Genomic DNA, 19,846 nt, shown 5'->3' with positions numbered 1-19,846 from the left:
ACGCCACGGTGGTGGCATACTTCAACCATCAAGGGGGAACAAAGAGCTCAGCTGAAGCACGGGAGGTCTCTAACATCCTCCAGTGGGCAGAGCGACAAGTGCTGGCCTTGTCGGCCATATACATTCCGGACGTAGAAAACTGGCAGGTGGACTACCGAAGTTGTCAGATCCTGGACCCTGGGGAATGGTTGTTGCATCCAGGGGTATTCTGGCTCCTTTGCCTAAGGTGGGGGGTACACCAGATGTGGACCTCCTAGCCCCTCGGCTCATTCGGAAGGTGCAGAGGTTTGTATCCAGGACAAGAGACCCCTGGGCGGGTGTGTCAGATGCATTGGCTCCATGGGGGCATTATCTGCTGATTTTATGCTCCCCTCCCCCCCACTCCCACTCAAACTTCTACCACTTCGGCTGCACAGAGTGGAGGCTGAGGGGATTCCAGTAATTCTGATTGCCCCAGATTGGCCTCGTCGTCCTTGGTATGTCGACCTAGTACGACTGGAGGCGATTGTTCTTGGAGTCTACCGCTGTGAGAGGACCTTCTATTGTAAGGTCCGATACTTCATCCTGCTTTACCATCGCTGGTTTTAATGGCAAGGCTGTTGAAAACCAGGTGCTAAAGGACCGAGGTCTGTCAGACTCTGTGATTTCCACTATGCTAAGGGCACAGAAGTCATCTTCCCGGAAGATTTACCATCGTATGTGGAAGGCTTACATCTCCATGAGGAGATGAGGTGGCCTCCATGCACTTATTCAGTTTCCACGAACCTGCTGTTTTTGCAGTGAGGAGTGGATCAGAAACTTTGCTAAAGCGCACCATCAAAGGACAGATATCAGCCTTGGCTATCTTTTTCCAACGTCCCTTGTTGACTCACTCATTGGTGGGTACTTTTGTGCAGGAGCTTCGACACGTAGTCCCTCTGGTTCGACCTCCACTACCTCCATGGGATCTGAATCTGATGCTATTGGCGCTCCAAAAAACACTGTTTGAAAACATTAGGGAGATTCCCTTGTTGACTTTCTCAGAAAGTAGTCTTTCTAGTGGCTACTACATCTGCCAGGAGGGTTTCTGAGTTGGCGGCCTTGTCATGCAAGTCTCCCTACCTAGTCATCCACAAGGATAAGGCAGTGCTACGTCCGCAGCTCTTTCCTTCCAAAGGTGGTTTCGGCATTCCGTTTAAATGAGGATATCGTGTTACCGTCCTTTTTGTCCTAAGCCGATACACCCGAAAGAGGTTGCCTTACATTCCCTGTACGTGGTCCGGGCTCTATGGGTGTATCTGTCTGCTACGGCTCCCTTCCGGAAGTTGGACTGTTTGTTTCGGTGGCTGGTCTGAAAAAAGGTCTGGCGGTCTCGTCGTCCACCATTTCTAGGTGGAGCAGACAGATCGTGGATCAGGCCTATGCCTTAAAGGAGCGGGTGCCCCTTTACCTGTCACGGCTCATTCCACCAGGGCAATTGGAACCTGGCTTCTGACATCAAGCACCTGTCTCCCAGGTGTGTAAGGCGGCGACTTGGTCGTCCGTTCACACTTTCACTAAATTCTACAAAGTTGACGTAAGCGCATCTTCGGATCCTTGTTTTGGCCACAAGGTTTTGCAGGCGGCGTGTAAGGTTGCAAATTATGCTTTAAGTGACAAGTTTTGTTGTAAACACATCTTTTGATGCATAAATTGGCCGCAGGTTTTGTTGGCGGCCGTTTAAGACGGCAACTCCACTATGAGGTTTTCCTTCTGTTGTGAGCTAAGTTTTTTATGTTTTGCTTTTTCCACCCCTCGTCTTTTTGACACTGCTCGAGGACGCCCCTAAGGTCAGGAATTAAAGGAGCTGTGTCCATCAATGAATGAATGAAAGAGAAAATGGGATTTTTGTACTTACCGTAAAATCCTTTTCTCTGAAGTTCGTTGACGGACACAGCACCCACCCATCCTATTTATGTTTGTACTGCTTTTGACGGACTGAGCTGCAGGAAGCAGGGTGAGGGGTTATAGCCAGAGGGACTGCCCCCTGGGCGGTGCTGTGCAGTCTTGCTGTTTTTACATGCGTTACATGTTCTGCCTAGCCCTCTCCTGAAGGTGGCATGATAACCCTAAGGTCAAGAATTAAAGGAGCTGTGTCCCTCGAACTTCAGAGAAAAGGATTTTACGGCGAGTACAAAAATCAAATTATTATTTTTTTGGTCTTGCCACAGTGGGGAAAGAGGACAATTTGCTTTGGTGGGAGGGTGAGGTGGTTTGGGAGTCCCGTAAGATGATCCCCAGTTCCAGTAACAAATCTTAGCCATCCTTAAATGTAGAAAAGGAGTGGCATCTACCCTTGTATGAGAATGGCAGTTTAAATGGAAATGCCCATCTGTACTTTATCTGTTGGTTCATGAGTTGTTGCAATGCAAGGCTTTGTGTTTCTCCTTTTTTGCACTGTAGATGGGGCTAGATCTGTGAAAAGCTGAATAGGTGCTCCAAATAGTGACAAATCCGGTCTATTGAGGGCAGCAAACATCAACTTCTCATTTATGCGTTAATAGTGCAGCTCAACTATTATGTTGCGTGGTAGGCCATCCGACCTTGGGGCAGTCAGGAATCAATTCTTTCATTGGCTCCCTCATGGCTCTGTCTAAATCAGTGTGGGTTTCTGAAAGTCCCCTTATGCGCACATTATACCTGCGAGACTGGTTTTCCAAATCCTCGATTTTAGTATAGGCATCATATAATCTGCCCTGGAGATCTGTAATCATTGTGGAATTCTGGTTAACCTTGGTAATTACACCATCCACCTTGGATTCAATCATCACAAACCTCTCTCCTATGCCCTGAATGTCACATTTAAAGAGGAAGTAAACCCTGATGGGTTTACTTCCTCTTTTTTTCCCTGCAAAGGTAAAGCATAATGGACTACTATGCATCGCATAGTAGCCCATTATGTGTCACTTACCTGACACAGGAGCCAGCGAAGTCGCCGCTGATCCCTGTAGTCCGCCGCGTCCATCTTGCTGGTGGCGTCTCGCAGCTCCGACCAATGACAGCGGCGCAACCGCGATGACGTCACTCCCGCGCATGCGCACGGGAGTCGCGCCTCGCAGCTCCGCCGCTGTCATACGGCGAAGCTGCGATGACGTCACTCCCGCGCATGCGCACGGGAGTCGACAAATTTGGCAAATCCATTCTTGGATTTGCCGCATTTAGTGCGCCTGCGCGCCGCTGTCTACGGCGCATGCGCCGTAGACAGCGGTGCCCATTTTCGGGCAAATATCTCCTAAACCATATAGGTTTAGGAGATATTGCTTGGACCTACAGGTAAGCCTTAATCTAGGCTTACCTATAGGTCCAAGTTGTTTGGAAGGGTTTACTTCCTCTTTAAGATTAGTGCTAATTATGGAACATGCTTTTTAGATAGGTCTTGCTGCAGCATTGCAGAAAAATGTGTTGGCAACACAGCATCTCCAGCATAAGGTGTAGGTTGAGGTACAGGCAGCTCTCTATCAGGGCTGGATTGGCTGAAGATTTTCATCACTGCCATGTTCCTATCTATGGAGGACACCAGGGAGTCTATAGGCTCATGAGTGTCTGTGTTTGGTGATGGGAGCAGTGATAAGGACTTGCCCTGTTGCTCTGCATCCAGGTCCCCGGAGGATTGAGATAAAAAAGGGGTCCCTGTTATGGTCCGGCTGGGTCTGTTTGGCTGCCTTCCTCTGTGACCTGGATGTGTCTGAGCTCGGGCCGCCTCGTGGTTCTCCCAGCTCCGGCGCCATCTTGGACTGAGGTTTCTGTCCCGGGGAGGACTTATCCTGTGACTTGGGACTGCAAAGTCGCATGACAAGTCGTACCTCGTGATTTCCAATGAATACCATTCATGCAGTATCTCACAAAAGGGAGTATACCCCTCACATTTTTGTAAATATTTTTTTTTTATGCGACAACACTGAAGAAATTACCTTTTGCTACAGTGTAAATTAGTGAGTATACAGCTTGTATAACAGTGTTAATTTGCTGTCCCCTCAAAATAAATCAACACACAGCCATTAATGTCTAAACCGCTGGCAACAAAAGTGAATACACTCCTAAGTGAAAATGTCCAAATTGGGCCCAAAGTGTCAATATTTTGTGTGGCCACCATATTTTTCCAGCACTGCCTTAACCCTCTTGGGCATGGAGTTCACCAGAGCTTCACATGTTGCCACTGGAGTCCTCTAACATCCACCAGCTGATGTCATCATGGAGGAGTGGAAGAGACCTTTGGCTCCTCCACCTTGAGGATACCCCACAGATGCTCAGTAGGGTTTAGGTCTGGAGACTTGCTTGGCCAGTCCATCACCTTTACCCTCATCTTCTTTAGCAAGGCAGCGGTTACCTTGGAGATGTGTTTGTGGTCATTATCATGTTGAAGTACTGCCCTGTGGCCTAGTCTCCAAAGGTAGGGGATCATTCTCTGCTTCAGTTTGTCACAGTACATGTTGGCATTCATGGTTCCTTCAATGAACTGTAGTGCCTCAGTGCCAGCAACACTCATGCAGCACTCATGCATCACTCACGCAGCCCCAGACCATGACACTCCCACCACCATGCTTGACTGTAGGCAAGACATACTTGTCTTTGTACTCCTCGCCTGGTTGCCGCCAAACACGTTTGACACCATCTGAACCAAATACGTTTATATCGGTCTCATCAGACCACAGGACATGGTTTCAGTAATCAATGTCCTTCTTGTCTTTTGCAAACTGTTTGCGGGCTTTCTTGTGCATCATCTTTAGAAGAGACTTCCTTTTGGGGTGGCAGCCATGCAGACCAATTTGATACAGCATGTGACGCATGGTCTGAGCACTGACAGTACTGCTGGCAGCACTCTTACATCTATTTCTCAAAGACAACCTCTGGATATGATGCTGTGCATGTGCACTCAACTTCTTTTGTCAACCTTGGTGAGACATGTTCTGAGTGGAACCTGTCATGTTAAACCACTGTATGGTCTTGCAGCTCAGTTTCAAGGTCTTGGCAATCTTGTTATAGCCTAGGCCATCTTTATGTAGAGCAATAATTCATATTTTCTTTTTTTTTTTTTATATATCCTCAGAGTGTTCTTTGCAATGAGGTGACATGTTGAATTTCCTGTGACTAGTATGAGAAAGTGAGGGCGACAACACACAATTTAACACATCTGCTCCCTGTTCACACCTGCGACCCTGTAACACTAAAGAGCCACATGACATCCTGGAGGGAAACCTAGGGGTGTATTCATTTTTGTTGCCACCAGTTTATACATTAATGGTTGTGTGAGTTATTTTGAGGGAACTGAAAATGTTCATGGTTATACAAACTGTACACTCGCTAATTTACATTGTAGAAAAGTGTCACTCCTTCAGTGCTGCCACATGAAAAGATATAATCATAATATATAACTTATGTGAGATACTGTATCTGTGCGACTTCAAAGTAGTCCCTGCGCTACTTTGGTCGGACTCTGATGCGACTTGAGGTCCATAGAAGGCACGATTACACAGGCATCACTTCAAGTCGTGTCAAAGTTGCATGACTTTCCGGTCGCACAAGTGTGAAAGGGGCCTAAAGGATAACTATCTTTGGTAAAAAGTTGTTGTTTAATCCAACCCACCTACTCTGATGCTCACTTTCGTCCTCAATCCAGCCTTTTACTACTTTATACTTTGTGGCCCTATTGGTGGCAACTTTGCTTTTAGATTGTTCTTGCCTGGTCCTCTTCAACCTGCATATGCACGCTGCAGCCCAATTATTACTATAGGTAGGCATACAAATGGCATCCTCTGGAGGTCTTGCAGAGTTCTTCTCTCCCCAAAAGAATGAATCGAGCAGCTCCTTGAAGCCTAAAGTGGATCCATTAAAAAAAAAGACTTTTCTTTATCGTACATCATGGCACACAGAGCAACCATAATAATGACTATATGGGTTATACGCCACCTACTGGTGGATGGACACTGGCAGATAATCAAACAGGAAGTCCACCCCTATAAATCCCCTACTACACAGGAATGACCTCAGTTTTTTTCACCAGTGTCTGTAAGGAATGGTCACTGATGTGGTACATGTGCTCTCGGAACATACTTGGTCTGGACAGTTCTATTTAGAATCATGGACTTCATTTGGATCCATTCGAAAAAACTATCAGCCAAAATGGATGGTACCAGAGCCTCATTGGAAGGAGAGAAGACTCAAGGTTTTGCCTGTAATGCAGCCTTATGGCGGTGGACCCTGCATAATAGAACCCTGTGCAGGGTTTTGCTCTGACCAAGGTGCTTTTCCACAGGGTACTATACAGGTCCAGGGGAGTGGACCCCACATTAAAGGGGGAACCAGTCCCTGTAGGTCTTTTATGGTACAAATGTTAAATGACAGATCTGCATAATCTAGTGCACATAAGTGCACAATCATAAAGCGTTCTGAATGCAAATAAGACAGACTGGCTATTCTCAAATAGCAAAGTATTTGGGGGGGCAGGATTAAACAGCACAACATAGCTTTTGGAAAGAATAGGGAATGTTTGCAAAGAAAATTTAAAAAGGGTATGCCCCCTGAAGGATGCTGAAAATAAGATTAGCAGCACAGTATCGAGATGCAGTGAAGAAGAAAAGGAAACAAAAGAATGTAGAGGTGTGTGGGGGGGGGGGGGGACCCAGCCGGATGGAGCCTTATGTTTTGCCCCCCTCAAGTAAACGGGGAGGGGGGGGAGGAGAAGAGAGTGGTTAAGGTTTTGTTATATTCCCACCAGGAGACCCATGTCTTCAGAAATTTTGGAATGAGTGTCATTAAGAATAGAAGTACGTTTTTATGAACCCTAGTATGCCCATCCCCCTGTTCCACCTCCAGGAAACTCAGTTGGTTGTCGCTGGTTTGTGGTGATATTTTGGCACGTATCTAGAAAGATAAAGTAAGTGCGTTTCCATTCATGTCTATGAAGCTCAAGGATGGATCTGTTGGGGAATGCTTCCCAAGGTTTATGAGCTAAATTGCTATTAATAGTTTTGAATTAAATTATAGACTAATCTACAATCGCTGGGATGTTGCCACCAGATGTGGTGCCTAGTTTTTTGCCCTGCAACTACAGAAGCACAAGGTTAAGACAGACTGTAAATTTCTGTATTCACTATGGGGGTCATATACCAACGGAACAGGACTTTTTGAGCATTTCCTGGGCTAGAATGTTGGTTGAGCAGGTAGTTGCAGCTTGCTAAATTTTGTTCCAGTCCGGGATGTAAAGTGTTTCCCCTAGGTCTCATTCCGAATGAAGGATGTATATTTTTATATGTGATAAAAAGATCAAGCTGCTTGCATGTGGGGAATTTTTGCCTCTGCATTCAAGGAAAGGGTAGAGAATTGGAAAATGTGATGGGAGAACAGTGTGCAATATTGAAGGAGGACCACATCAGAAGTTCTAAAGTGGTGTTGAGGGTCACAGAGCTAGTTTTCACATTTTAGCTATGCCTCTCACTTGATCGTATTGTTTTAGCATGCATTCTCTATTATTATCATCTCTAGTATTTTTCATCATGCCCTGAATTTGAATTGCCAGTCTTTGTGACAGACTTAAGTGACACAAGCCTGATAGACTTGTGTACACAGACATCACGGAAACACCTATTCTTGTAATCATTCCCTCTGTTTAGTGCTGGCCAAGAAGATTTGCAGTTAAAACCTATAAAGCCCTGCCTGTACGAACACTAGCAGTGCATGTGTAAGATTCATATAACCGATCAATACTTCAACTAGTTTTTAGATTATGAAATAATACACAGCATACCCATTGCCAGCAGGGTACCCTGAAGGTTTATTTCCTTTTTTTTTTTTTTTTTTTAATAGGTCATGGTCCCATCTAAAACAAATTAAATTTTATGTTGAGCTCATGTGCACTATTTTACTCGAGAATTGAACTTGAAAAATAGTAATTTTTTTTCCATATATTTCTTTTTATACAATCTTCTTTTGCAGCTTCGAACAATTTTGCATTAATTTTTGCAATGAAAAACTGCAGCAGTTGTTTATAGAGCTGACGTTGAAGTCTGAGCAGGATGAGTATGAATCTGAAGGGATTGCAGTAAGTCGTGTTTTATCTGTAGTCATTAAAGTGATATTAAAGCTTCCTCTTTTTTTTTATATGAAATGAACAAACGGGGTAACCATCAGAAATTTTTGGGCCCCTTTATACCAAGCCTGACCGCCAACATTCCCCAGGGCTTGCCTATGGGCCATCCTACCGAATCGGCACACCGGCCACTTCACCTGTATACACTCACCCCCCCCCCCCCCCACCTCAATCCCGTATCTGTCGGCCCCCTCACACCTGCATATGTTAGCCTCCACACACACACACACAGACACACACACACACAAACCTGTATATATATATATGTCAGCTCTCCCCCACACACACCTGTGTATATATCTACGCCCCACCACACAGACCTGTGTATGTATATATCTATCAGCCCCCCCCCCCCCACAAACCTATATATATTTCAGCCCCCCCCCCCCACCTGTGTATATATCAGCACCCCACACACCCCCACGTGTGTGTGTATATGTATGTCAGCCCCCCCCCCCACACACACACATCTGTATATTTGTCAGCGCCCCCCCACACACACATCTGTATTTATGTCAGTGCCCCCCACACACACATCTGTATAGATGTCAGCACCCCCCCCCCCCCCGCACACACATCTGTATATATGTCAGCGCCCCCCCCCCCCACACACACACACCCAGCTGTATATATGGCAGCCCTCCCTCTCACACACCTGTACAAATGTCGTCCCCTCATACACAAACACACCTGTATATATGTCAGCCCCCACACACACACCTGTATATATGTCAGCCCCCACACACACACCTGTATATATGGCAGCCCTCCCTTTCACACACCTGTGTATATCTCAGCGCCCCCCCCCCCCCCCCCCACACACACACACACACACACACACACACACACACACACACACACACACACACGCACACGTCAGCCCCTCTCCCTATCCTTCACAGCCCCTACTTGTAACTTCCTACCTGGTCCCAGCTCGTTTTTACAAAGCTGACCTGTTGCTGAGAAGCCTAATACAGGCAGATCACTGTGACACAAAGGGTGTACATGCTCATAATAGCCAGAGATGGCCACAAAAGACTCGATGACACGCGAACTGCAGAAACTGAGATTGTTTCTATACTGCACAGCACGGATCCCCTTCACCTGTTCTGCCTTCTGACCCAGGCAGGCCCTTCGGGCCCCGGGGCCCCTTACAGTTGTGACGGCTCTACCCCCTGATGGTGGCCCTGATGACAGAGCAGCTCAAATCCTCTTCTTGGGTCCCCCGCTGGCACTCCTGGCTCCTCTTGTAACTGTGCCGTAGGATTTAATAAAAAGTAAAATAAAATAAAAGTGAAATATACATTTTTGAACCCATTTTTTTTCAAGTTCCATCTCTGTTGCTGAGCCTTGATTTTCAGCCACTTCTTGTTTACATGCATTTACTGATCTGAGGGCTGCATTGCCTTTCTAAGGGCAGATTTGCAGATGGTGACAGCAGTGGACCATGTCTATGTAATGTCCGAAACTTGTCTACATTAGAAGGTAGCAAGAGAGGGTTTGTTGCCCTGCAACTGAAAGTACTAAACAATGACCTTCCTGCAGGATCACCTAATATAATTGAAATGAAAGCTGCAGATTTGAAAAGATTAAAAATGTTTTTTTTGAATAAAAATATTAAAGCTTATATGAAACTATAGCTTCTATCCTTTCCTCACTTATCCTTAAAACAAATTTCTGATGAACTTCTGCTTTTTAAGTGGTAAAAACTTTTCTTTATTTTTTTTTAACTTTGCGGTTTGGCTCGGTGAGGTTTTCCCTTGTTTTATGTCCAGAAGACAAAGCAGGGGAAATTATCTTAGCTGTTATTCGATCAGGTGTCCATATTAGAAGATCTCCCTCACCTTCTGTTCCTGACAACAAGAATATGCTTAATTTCTAGTCTTTCAGTTCTTGAGACAATGGTCATCAAGACAAATAGAGAAGAGTATTCATCTTAGCAGGGATAAAGGTTGCAGTTAACCCGACAGATGTTCTAAATCCTGTCCATTACCCACAAAATTTGACTCTAATTACATTTTTTTTTCTTGTCTAGTTACTCTGCACATTTTAATCATTTCCTATTACGTTGCAGTGGGAGCCAGTCCAGTATTTTAATAACAAAATAATCTGCGATCTGGTCGAAGAGAAATTCAAAGGCATAATTTCCATTCTGGTGAGTGCAATGTCTTCCTTGCTCATTGCTTAGAAAAACAGGATATGTTTGTAGAGGAAGCAGATTTTGTTATTGGTAGCATTGGTGAAGGTGCTCCTGATGAACTCTGTGTTTTCCTCTCTGTAGGATGAAGAATGTTTACGTCCAGGAGAAGCCACAGATATGACATTCCTGGAGAAGTTGGAGGACACTGTGAAAAATCACCCACACTTTGTGACGTAAGTATTTTAATATAATGTGTTTGTTTTTTAGTTTTAAAAATGGATTTCATTTTTTTTTTTTTGTGTAAATCCATCATACTCCTATGATCTGACTTAAGGGTTTATACAACTGTTTTCAAAAATGTGTTCATATAAAGAAACCTTTTAAACAGGAAAACCTGTCTGCTTACAATATTTTAACGATGGGCTTTACTTCCGTTTAACAAGTACTTATAGCACCAAAAGTAATCATTATGGAACAAATTTTTTCAACTTTAAGAAAATCTGTATGCCATGTGCTTGATCCTTCCATCTGATTCAGCATCTTTTTACATTGATTCTTTTTATTATTTTGAATAAGTATATGCAAGTATGCGTTCTAGATGTCCAAAGATGCCAGGGAGTCCCCCTGATGGAGTGCAGCGACTATGGAGCGAACTGATTCCATTCTGAACTTTTGTACTTTCACAAAGAAATTGAGGGCTTTTAGGTCCAGGATTGGACATACCCCTTCCTTTTTGGGGACTACAAACAGATTGGAGTAGAATCCCTGAAACCTTTCCAGTTTTGGAACAGGCACTATCACCCTGCGTGTTGAGCAGGTCCCCTACTGCCCCAAACAGGGCTTCCCGACGAGCCAGGAGTAAGGGTATGCTGGAGGGAAAAAATTGGTTTGGTGGCCAAGAGAGGAACTCTATCTTGTAGCCCTATGAAATCAGTTCACAGACCCATTGGTCAGACAGCTGGGAGGCCCACCGAGCTGCAAACTCCCGAAGGCGACCCCCCCACCTGTATGTCGGGCGGGGGCAAACCTTCATGTGGTAGTACTTTTGCTCGCAGGCTTGCAAGAACAGGGACGCTTTTGTCCCTCCACAGTCGGACTGGGAGCGCTTACCTGAAGCGGGAGTAAACCCGATGACTTTTTCACTTTTTTTTTTACACCTGCAACGGAAAATACATAATGAGATAGTATTCACCGCATACTAGCTCGTTATGAGATACCTTAGAACGCGGCGCCGGCATCTCGCTCGGTCCACGCCGAGGAAGCTGACATGTTCCCTCGGCGTGTCTTCGTCACTTCGTCACTCCCGCGCGTGCATGCCGGAGTTTTCTTCCCGGCAAGGTCTGGCATCTGCCGGACTTTCAGCCGAGAATCCCCTGTGCGCCGCTGAAGTCAGTGGCTCATTGCGAGGGGAATATCTCCTAAACTGTACAGGTTTAGGAGATATTCTTTAGCCTACAGGTAAGCCTCTAATAAGGCTTACCTGCAGGTAAAAAGTAAAAAAAAAGAAAAAGAAAATGGACTATACAACCGCTTTAAAGTGGTTGTATACCCTTTTTTGTAACTTTTACCTACAGGAAAGCCTATAATAAGGCTTAACTGTAGGTAAAAAAAATATCTCCTAAACCTGTACGGTTTAGGAGATATTCCCCTCGGTATGCGCCGCTGACTGCAGCGGCGCATGCGCATGAGGGGATTCTCGGCCTAAAAATCCGGCAGTGGCCGGCGGCCGGAAAGGAATTTCCCGCGCGCATGCGCGGGAGTGACGATATCGCGGCTCCGGCCACTCACAGCGCCGGAGCCGCGATAACCGGAAGAAACGCGAGGGAGCATGTCAGCTCCCTCGGCGTGGATCGTGCCAGATGTCGGGGCCTCGTTCTAAGGTAAGTATTTCATAATGAGCTAGTATGCGGTGCATACTAGCTCATTATGCCTTTTGCTTTGCAGGTGTTAAAAAAAAATAAAAAAATAGCGGGTTTACTACCGCTTTAATAATGTCATCCATCAAACCTCCAAATAGCCGCTCACCAAGGAAGAGCAAATCCGTCAAGGCTTTTTTTTTTTTTTTTTTTAGATGCCTGGTCCGCAGACCAGCATTTCAGCCAGATTAGGTGCCGTAGCATCACTGCTGATACCGATGCTTTGGAGAGCAGTGTGAGTGTATCCAGGACCTCATCACAGACATATGTAAGGCCGTGCACCAACTGGTCTGCTAGCTGTACGCAGACTGGAGGGGACTGTTGTGTCTCCAATTCACGGTGCAATCGTTTTGCCCACTTAGTAAGGGTCTGTGACACCAATGCCGTGGCCAGTACCGGTTGTAGCGCTGACCCCACCACTGTAAACATGGACCAGGCCACTGCCTCAGTACTCCTGTCGGTAGGGTCCTTAAATGCCAGAGCCCCTTCTACCGGAATCGTGGTTACTTTATTTAACCTGGATACTGGGGGGTCCACGACCGGGGGAGCCAACCATTTTTTAAGGAGGCTCTCTTCAAAAGGGTACCGCACCGCCATTCTTTTTGGGACCGAAAAGGTCCGTTGCGGGCTACCCCATTCCTTGTAAATGAACTTCTCAAAATAAGTCCGATACGGAAACACTTTAGGTGTACGGGCTGGCTAACGGGACCCAAAGGGGACCGCTACCTCAGCAGAGGATCCTGCTGCATCCTGTATTTTCAGGATATCGCGCACAGCAGTGATAAGTGCTCCAACTAGTGCTTTTTCTTGCTCGGATCCAGACACGGATTCATCCTCACTGTCTGGTCCTGGTCAGCGTCCTCTGACACATCAGAACAGGGGCCGCCAGTCACCACACCTGAGCAGTACGGGGTGGCTGTGGGCCACGGCACACTGTGACAAAGACATCCGTAGTCCGGTCATTTGTGTGCCCCAGAGCATTGCGCTCACCGGCCACCTCTGGAGCCTGAAGGGCATGTGGTGGCCAACCCAGCACGTAACAAGGGCCTGCACACACTCGATGGCCAGGCTGAGGAGACTACAAGGATCTATATTTATCCAGCCTGTCACCCAGTCAATAAAAGATCGCAGGATCAAAATCTTGCGCAAAAGGCAAAAATCCATAAAAAAACCCCAGGGCCGATGGTCCCGCAGGGAGCCTAGGTCCTTCTCCTTCACTAGGCAGAAAAAAACTGAGCTGCAGGAAGCAGGCTGAGGGTTTATTGCCAGAGGGCCGCCCCCTGGGCGGAACAGTACAGTTCTGTATTTTCACATGTATTACATGTTCTGCCTAGTCCTCTCCTGAAGGTGGCGTAATAACCCTACGGTCAAGATTAATGGAGCTGTGTCAGTCAATGAACAAAAGAGAAACAGACGTTTTAAATGTGGGTTACTATCTGTTGAGTTAAATCGTTCAGGAGAGGTTGTAAAAATGTCCCGTGTACCTGAAGCCTTAAGCTTCATGTACATTGCTGCTGGTAAACGGACGTTTAGGAGCGGTTGGGCGGTTTTTTTTTTTTCCATCTGCCACTAAACTCTCCTCTGTTATCTTATCAGTGCGTACACAGGGTCGTTTATTGTATTTTCTTGACAGTTGGGTTTAGAAGCATTTTTTGGAATGCAAAAAAAATGCGTGCAGAATGAATATTCATAGGCATTTGAAAGGCCAAATGCCTGTAACAGGTTGTAAACGCAGTAACTCGCATTTAGCAGTGTTCGTTTACAGGCGTTTTTTTTTTTTTTTTTTTTTTTTTTTTTTTTTTACTATTTGAGAGAGAAAAAAAGTGTCATGTAAACACGGCAAAACAGATGTTTTTAAACATCTGTCAAATTAAATTGTTCAGGAGAGGTTGAAAAATGTCCCGTGTACATTAAGCCTAAAAAGTTAAAGAATGAAATGTATGGTGGTTGTGTCCAAATGATTTCCACTCTTGGATAAAAAATACAAATTTTTCCAGAATTTACCAACTTTTGAATTTTTTTATATTCTATAATATTTCTATTTGTCTAAGCATTGCACGCTTTTTACGTTTTAAAATCACAAAAATTATATGGTATTGCACAAACCGACCCGCAAACTTCCTCTTTTGGGATCCCTCGCCAGCGCTCTCCACTCCTCCTTCTCTTCTCCTCCGTTTGCCCCATAGCAAGCCATTTCGCTGGGGGAGGGGGGCCAGACTCTGCAGGTTTGCTCCCGAGCCATGTTTATAGACACACATAGCATTGCTTAGAGGAGAGCAAAGTTGCTCTCAGAAACAATGCTGGATTGTGATGGGGCTCAGATAAGTAGTGGGGGGCAGAGCTGGGGAGGAGCAACAGTGAAAGTTTTTTATTTTTTTTTAACCTTAAAGTGGTTGCAAAGGCTGAAGGTTTTTTACCTTCATGTGTAAAAAACCTTCAGCATGCAGCTGTCCCCGCATGTGCATGAGAGTAGCTGCTCTCTTGGCTCTCTGCCTTTTTATTGGCTGGGAGACAACAGCGGGAGCAATTGCCCATTTTGTTTTTTCTTCTCTTTAAATATTTATTTATTAACTTTCAAAAATTTAACATGCAAATGCAATCTTCCTTATTTTATAAGAAAAGCATTAAAGTTTACAATCTTTCCTCAATATATCCTAATTTTGGATTATCCAACATCTAAAAATAGAAATGGCTAATTGATATATGTACCTTTTTAATATCACTCTAATGCAGAGAATGCATTAACGTAAAAAAAAAAAACACCTTTAGCCTTTAGAACCACTTTAGATGACTGATTTAACTTTCAAGCCTATCCTTATAGAGCAGAGAGGAAAGGAGTAGATGACTTTTTTTTTATTTTTTTGATATTCGCCTCATTTACTTTCTGCTATTTACATTACAGACACAAACTTGGAGACCAGAAAACCCGAAAAGTGCTTGGCAGAGATGAATTCCGTTTGTTGCATTATGCTGGGGAAGTGAACTACAGTGTAGTAGGTAAATTGCATTAGCGGTCGTGCAGAGTAAAGATTTTTTTTTGCCTCCAGAGTTAGCACTGCAAAGTGAGCATCCACCCATCCTGCCCTTAGTTTTGTGTATCTCTTTCCTGACTTAGTTCAGCTGGCATAAATACCATGTTATCAAAGTCACTGTGACATCTGGTCATTTCAACAAGAACATTGTTTTCTTGAGACAGAAGAACATTTAGAGCTAATTATGCTTACTGGACAAATTGAGTGTATTCATTATTAATGGCGTTTGCAGTCAGGCATCTGCTTAAAAGCAATATGCACACTCTCCAATAAACACCCTATGCTCAGTAAGCGAGTCAAATTTTAATTTGGAGTCTAGCAATGTTTGTATTTCCTTGTATTTTTTAAATCTTAAGAAATATATGATTTTTTTTTAATATCATTAATCTGACCTTGTTGCATTAAGTAACTCTACCTTGACAGGTTTAAATTCAGACTGAGAGCCAAGGGTAAAAAAGGCATTGGCACTGTTGACAGAGTGATGGTGGGTGACAGCTCTCCCTATAATTTTGGTCACTGTAATGGTCGACAGATTGCACTCAATTACATTATATATTAAGTGGGTAAAAGAAATGTATGCAGTGGCATTGCATTAGTCCATACGATGATCGATGGATTACTTACAGTAACATTGGTCAGTATTAGTCTCGTGGGGCTTTGGCACAGTGTAATATGAATACCTTTGTTGTAGAAGCGAGGGATTAGCTCTTGGCAAGGGAGGAGGGTGGTAGTGAGTGAGGAAGAGTATCAAGCCAAGACAGAGGGGCCAAGAATCTTGGTGTCAGATAGGAGGCTGCATGAAACCTATTAAGGGGAAGCTGGCAATGCCACTAGTAGGTCGTGGGTAGCACATAGAAGATTAAAAGTAATTTTGACACACTGGAGAAGAGGGGCTGAAGGATGCAAGGAATAGTAAATGCCACATACACTAAACTGAACCTGGTGTACAATGCAATATGCAGGGAAAAGGAGAAAGCAGATTCCATATGTGGTATCCTGGGACAAGCGATACCATCTTTGTTTTGGGCAGGCTACAGGAAAATGGCAACCACTATATTTCCAAATGCATAAAGCTTCACCAAGAAATAAAATGAAAGTAATTAAATGGTGTCTCTGCACAATGAAGCCAGTCCTTGGCCATAAAATTACACTTGCATAAAAATGTGATCATTAGGTAACATAGTGTATAGTTAGTACTTGGACAATAGAATTTGATGCTTGGCCACCTAATTGTCGAAGAGCAACCAAGTGTGCATATACAGTATTTTTAGCTTACAGCAACCTAGTAGCTTTTTATCATTTACTTAGGAGTAGACCATCACTGTAACTAGGGAGTTAGCTGTGTTTGTGTATTAGTGTGTATGAGTGTGTGTGTATTAGTGTGGACTGTACTGGGATAGGAGTTGCGTGCACACAGTAATTTTGGAAGGTGTGTGGTGTTGAACCCTAACTCCACGTAAATGCATTTCAGGTACAAATCTGTGTGGCAGTGTTGAATTTTTAGGGCCGGTTTACACAAATGTGCATGCATTTTTGCACGTTCTCGGTTCTTAATTACCACCAGGGATCTCCACAGTCTCCTGAAAGCAATTAACTGTTGATTGCTTTCTGGAGCGTGTGGAGGTCCCTGGTGGTGTTTAAGACCCTGAGCATGGCTGGAGAGCTATTGCAGCCTATTAAAGGGCAAAGTGCTTGTATATACACTCACCGGCCATTTTGTTAGGTCAGTTGCTTTGTAACATAAATTTCTAATCAGCCAGTCGCATGGCAGCAATTCAGTGCATCTAGATGTGGTGAAGAAGACTTGCTGATGTTCAAACCACACTTCAGAATGGGGAAGAAATGGGAGTGACTTTGAACATGGCATGGTCATTAGTGCAAGGCGGGCTGGTCTGTGTTTTTCAAAAACTGCTGATCTGGGATTTTCACACAACCATCTCTAGGGTTTACAGAGAATGGTCAGAAAAAGAGAAAAAATCCACTGAGCTGCAATTGCAATTGTGTGGATGAAAATGCCTGGTTGATGTTCAGAGGAGAATGGGCAGATGATGGGCAACAGTAACACAAATAACCACTCGTTACAACCAAGGTATGCAGAATGCCATCTCTGAATGTACAGCACATCGAACCTTGAAGCAGATGAGCTTGAGCAGCAGAAGACCACACCGGGTGCCATTCCTGACAGACTCGCATAAATTGGACAATAGAAGCTTGGAATGAAAGCATGGATCCGTCCAGCCTTGTATGAGTGGTTCAGGCTGGTGGTGGTGTAATGGTGTGGGGGATATTTTCTTGGCACACCTTGGGCTCTTGCGTACCAATTGAGCATCGTTTAAACGCTATGGCCTACCTAAGTATTGTTGCTGACCATGTCCATCCCTTTATGACTACAGTGTACCCATCTTCTGATGCTTACTTCCAGCAGCATGATGCACCATGTCACAAAGCTCAAATCATTTCACCATTGGTTTCTTGAACATGACACTGATTTTACTGTACTCCAATGGCCTCCACAGTCACCAGATCTTAGTCCAATAGAGCACCTTTGGGGTGTGGTGGAAAGGGAGATGCACAGCCGACAAATTGCAGCAAATGCGTGATGCTTTCATGTCAATATGGACCAAAATCTCTGAGGAATGTTTCCAACACCTTGTTGAATGTATGCCACAAAGAATTAAGGCAGTTCTGAAGGCAAGAGGGTCCAACGCGGTATTAGCAAGGTTTACTTAATAAAGTGGCCAGTGAGTGTACATGACTGAGGTGAGCAGCTAGTGTAATTGGTGGTTGATTACACTGGGTGTACACAATCCTATATCTAGAAGTATTAGCATAATAATTGTCAATAGTAGGTTTCATTTGATTATTTTTTATAATTGTTCTACACTTTTCAAGAAATATTCGTACACGAAAATAGTATGACTGCGCGACTTTTAAAATTGCGCTACACCAAACTGCATGGCATTGTGGTGCCATGTGTTTTGGTGGCTGCAATGCATGCGCATTTACTAGATGCTTTTGGGGTGCCATTAACGATTAATGGCACCTGCGTGCATCTAGCAAGGGTAGCACATTCCCATGCAATGTGGAAAAATGCTCACAGAAATTTGCATTTCCCGCATCACAGTTGGTTGGAACAGGTGCTTACACTGTCTGATCTCGGAGCAAGAGGTAGCAGTAGAGGGCTGACTTGTGCAAAACGTGTACACAAATCCAAGAAAATAAATTCTATTGCACTGCCACCAACATTTGCATGATTGGGATTTGTATGAGCAAGCATTTTAGTCCTGGCGTAAAAGCCGACCAGGTTGACCCTCAAACAAAGATGCCAGTCCTCTGGAGAGAAAGGCATGTGAAGGAGTTGGTGGTGGCTACAGACATCTGTTTGAGAGGTAATTTATGTGCATTTGGCACTATAGCTACAAGTTACTTAATACTGCAGTGGTGCGCTGAAAAATTAGGACATGCTGTACCTTTTTTTTCCAACGTACACGTGTTGCGACTTAATAAACTGCATCACAAAGCACTGCAGTGCAAAAGGCCCCTTAAACATGTGACAGATCCATTTTCCTTAGTAGGAGACCTATCCGCTGATCCCTTGCTGAGCAGAGTGGGAGTTTGATCGAGCAGGCTCTGCAATATATGTGTGGTCTTATATAAACGTAAGAGGACAGATCCTCTTTAGTTTCTTTTTAGCTGGTTATTGCTAGGGGGATGTAAGCGCACAAGTCTGTTTTCACCTGCCAGTTCATCGGGATATATGGGCCATCCAATCAGGTCTGCTTGGAAAACTGACAGTTGGATCGGATCACCCTTGTAAAAGGGGCCTAAAGATGAATGGAATGTCATTTTGTGACAATTAAATAATTGGTGCATCACACTGCCCCTTTACAGCACAGACGAGTGGTTACGCATTATGCACTCTGCTGGTGTTATTGGGCCTTAATGAGCAAAAACCATGTTACAAAGTTTTGGCCCTGGGGTGTTTATCTGACAGCAGGTTGTTTTCTGTGTGTGTGGACAAAACAAGACTGACTATTATAGGCAATGTAGTCATTTTAATCCAATACATGCCCATCCTCTGACCCACACAGGAATTCTACATATCTGTCGGATATGGATTATTAACCTTAACCACGGATATATACAGCCCACAAGAAAATAAAGGATTTGAAATGCAGACCTCCAAGGACTGCATTTGACTCAAATTTGATGCATCCTTTATTAAACACTCTTTTTTTTTTTTTTTTTTTTTTTTTTTGCGTCAAACATTGAGCACATTAAAATAAACATTTCCTAGTAAACTATTTATAAAAATGTGTTAACATTGTTACGTCAGCACTTCTAGATTACAACTCTCATTGCTGCTGGCTCCTGCTCTTTTATTGCTGCTTCCCTTAACTTTCAATCTTCAGAGAAAAAAACATTAATAGAGGGCAGTGCAATGCAATAAGCTAAGTTTATCTTATTCATCTGTTATAATCATCTCAAAAGTAATAATGGGTATTTTACATCCTTTCTTTTCTTTAGGGTTCCTTGATAAAAACAATGATCTGCTGTTTCGCAATCTGAAGGAGGTGAGTACAGGCCAGACACCATATCTAATGGTTCACTTTGATTTTTTTTTTTGTCTGCCATTTGCCTTTAGATGAAATAT

The 19,846-nt window shown here is 44.2% G+C and overlaps 1 protein-coding gene across 6 annotated transcripts in view; it reads left to right on the top strand.

The window, feature by feature from the left end:
* MYO1C (myosin IC) overlaps positions 1-19,846 on the top strand; it is a 352,367-nt gene that overhangs the window by 242,207 nt on the left and 90,314 nt on the right. For all 6 annotated transcript variants that reach the window (XM_077480547.1, XM_077480549.1, XM_077480545.1 and 3 more), the window contains exons 12-16: positions 7,951-8,056; positions 10,179-10,259; positions 10,386-10,477; positions 15,063-15,157; positions 19,720-19,766. In XM_077480547.1, the coding sequence (XP_077336673.1) occupies positions 7,951-8,056; positions 10,179-10,259; positions 10,386-10,477; positions 15,063-15,157; positions 19,720-19,766 (421 nt within the window). The remainder of the gene's footprint in view (positions 1-7,950; positions 8,057-10,178; positions 10,260-10,385; positions 10,478-15,062; positions 15,158-19,719; positions 19,767-19,846) is intronic.

Source organism: Lithobates pipiens, unplaced genomic scaffold (genome assembly GCF_037356315.1).
Source record: "Lithobates pipiens isolate NorthernLeopardFrog02 unplaced genomic scaffold, aLitPip1_a1.2 Scaffold_16, whole genome shotgun sequence".
In the NCBI taxonomy this organism is placed as follows: domain Eukaryota; kingdom Metazoa; phylum Chordata; class Amphibia; order Anura; family Ranidae; genus Lithobates; species Lithobates pipiens.
Note: the sequence above shows the minus strand (reverse complement) of the source record. Positions and strands in the feature narration are given on the sequence as shown.